At 50.2% G+C, this 2,038-nt stretch overlaps 2 protein-coding genes across 2 annotated transcripts in view; both read right to left on the bottom strand.

Moving 5' to 3' along the window:
- LOC105556700 overlaps positions 1 to 1,751 on the bottom strand; it is a 2,405-nt gene extending 654 nt beyond the window's left edge. Inside the window, exons 1-3 of the mRNA XM_012003792.1 lie at positions 1,117 to 1,751; positions 197 to 289; positions 5 to 55 (exon numbers count right to left, since the gene is read on the bottom strand). Of these exons, the coding sequence (XP_011859182.1) occupies positions 5 to 55; positions 197 to 289; positions 1,117 to 1,488 (516 nt within the window). The 5' untranslated portion in view covers positions 1,489 to 1,751. The remainder of the gene's footprint in view (positions 1 to 4; positions 56 to 196; positions 290 to 1,116) is intronic.
- A 56-nt stretch (positions 1,752 to 1,807) lies between these two features.
- The window catches only part of LOC105556699, a 4,126-nt gene continuing 3,895 nt past the window's right edge, over positions 1,808 to 2,038 (bottom strand). The window contains exon 2 of the mRNA XM_012003791.1: positions 1,808 to 1,906. Coding sequence (XP_011859181.1) covers positions 1,808 to 1,906 — 99 coding nt within the window. The remainder of the gene's footprint in view (positions 1,907 to 2,038) is intronic.

Raw genomic sequence — 2,038 nt, 5'->3', positions numbered from 1 at the left:
AGGCGTGGACCTTCTTGTGAAGGCCGTCGGGACCAGGGGCCGTGTTGCCTCTTAAGTCCCAGTCTACAATAGAGATTTAAGCCCTAAGCCTTAAGAAATTGACTAATCACAGTCGCGCATTCTACTCATACTTGACCGTGATTGGCCAATTTCTTAAAGCTTAGGGCTTAAATCATCTATTGTAGACTGGGACTAATCCCCTTTTGACGGCCTTCCGGAGTTCATCCGGCTGGACGTCGAGGGAGTCGTCCCAGTCTGGGTATTCTTCCCCAGACAATGAGGGTGGGCCCTTGTTGTGCCAGCAGACTGTATTATAAAATAAATGTCAAGGCGTGCTGTGTTATCAAACTCTATATTATAAGAATAAATGTTGTAACGAAACGAAAAATGAAGCAATATTTTCATATGAAGTGAAACGTAAATTAAATAATATCTTAGTGTGAAACGAAACATAAATAGAGTGCTATCTTAATGCGCCGCCTGACTTCAGCGATACAGAGACGGGCTTCTGCAATCTGGAAAGATAAATGCGCCGCAACCTGCAACAGAACGAACCCCACCTACTGCGAGGGCCTTTAGACTGATGTAAGAGTCGAACCGGGACTCTGTCACCTTGCGGTAATGAAAGAGAGTCGTACAAGGACTCTATCACCCTGTGGCTGTGAAAGAGAGTCGTGCAGGGACTCTATCACCCTGAGGCTATGAAAGAGAGTCGAACAGGGACTCTGTCACCTTGCGGCTATGCATGAGAGTCGAACAAGGGACACTCTCACCTTGCGGTTAGTGACGGAGAGTCGAACGAGGACTCCCCGACTGCTTTACTTCCGGCCTTCCTCCTCTGCGACCAGGCCTTCTGATTCTCCTAGCTATTTCGGATCTCGAGTGTAACCACGTCCCCAATTGGATGTAGCTCAGATCAACGGAAGATACGCGCAGTTCTCAATCAATGAGGAAGATTTCTCGAAAAAGTACGACCGTGCGCAACGACAAGAAGCACCGACATTTTTTTTTGTGAAGTTAGCCATATATCTCTCCTAGCAACCAGACGCCACGCTCCCTCACCGTCAGGACGGCGCCACGGAGTTCCGCGTCGATATTGCAGGTTCCCCAACAGCCCTCCTCACCGTCATCTTCAGGGAAGAGGGTACGCACCACCCTCTGGACGAATCCCGCGTCCAACCGTTCCGTTAGAGGGGGCGCCCATGGCCTCAATTTGTTGAGGACCATCTTATATGGGCGCCCCCACGGATCTTCATTTAGGGAGTCGATGAACTCCGTCCACGCCTGGCCCTTAGCCTTCTTGATGGCCTTGCGGAGGGCTACCTTGGCCGCCAGGTAGCCCTCCCTTGCCCGTTCGGCCGCCTGCCCGCCCTTGCGCGCATGGCGGGCGGATATTCGCTGCTGGTGGACGGCTTGCCGGCGTAACTCGGCAATTTCTTCCGTCCACCAGTGGACCGCCCGCCGAGGCCGAGTTTTCGATCGGGGCATAGCGGCGTTACACGCCGCCGCTAATGCTGTCCCGATCCACTCGGCCTCTTGTTGGGGGTCCGTATCGCGGGTCTCGGGGACATCCCCCCGGACCCAGCAGGCGGCCTCAAGGGAGGCAATCAGGTCATCCTCGCGGAGCCTCTTCAGGGCCCATCGCGGTCGCGTCTCTCGGCGACGCCCGAGGGACGCGAGGGCACCGAGCTCCACCGAAATCCAACGGTGGTCTGATACAGTGATGCCAGAATGGTCGCGCTTTTTAGCGCATGCGCGTCGATTTGAGGCTCACTGAAGTACCTACTACGAACAAATTGGTGTATCGCTAGTCGCCCGTAAGAAATTTTCTTAAAGAAAATTCTAAATGATAATTTTTTACCGGCGGTAGACCGTTTTGACGATACATCTTTTTGTCTGCATATAACTATTTAAATTACTACATTATACACATTAATATATAAAAATATATTCAATACTTTAAAAAGTGTATATATATACATATATAAATATAGTCAAACGTAGTTATACGATTTAAAATTTTATTAAATTAAAAAAT

This window comes from Vollenhovia emeryi, unplaced genomic scaffold (assembly GCF_000949405.1).
Source record: "Vollenhovia emeryi isolate VEMERY1.0 unplaced genomic scaffold, V.emery_V1.0 DF939835.1, whole genome shotgun sequence".
NCBI lineage: Eukaryota > Metazoa > Arthropoda > Insecta > Hymenoptera > Formicidae > Vollenhovia > Vollenhovia emeryi.
The sequence above is the reverse complement of the archived record's forward strand: the minus strand, read 5'-3'. Positions and strand labels throughout refer to the sequence as shown.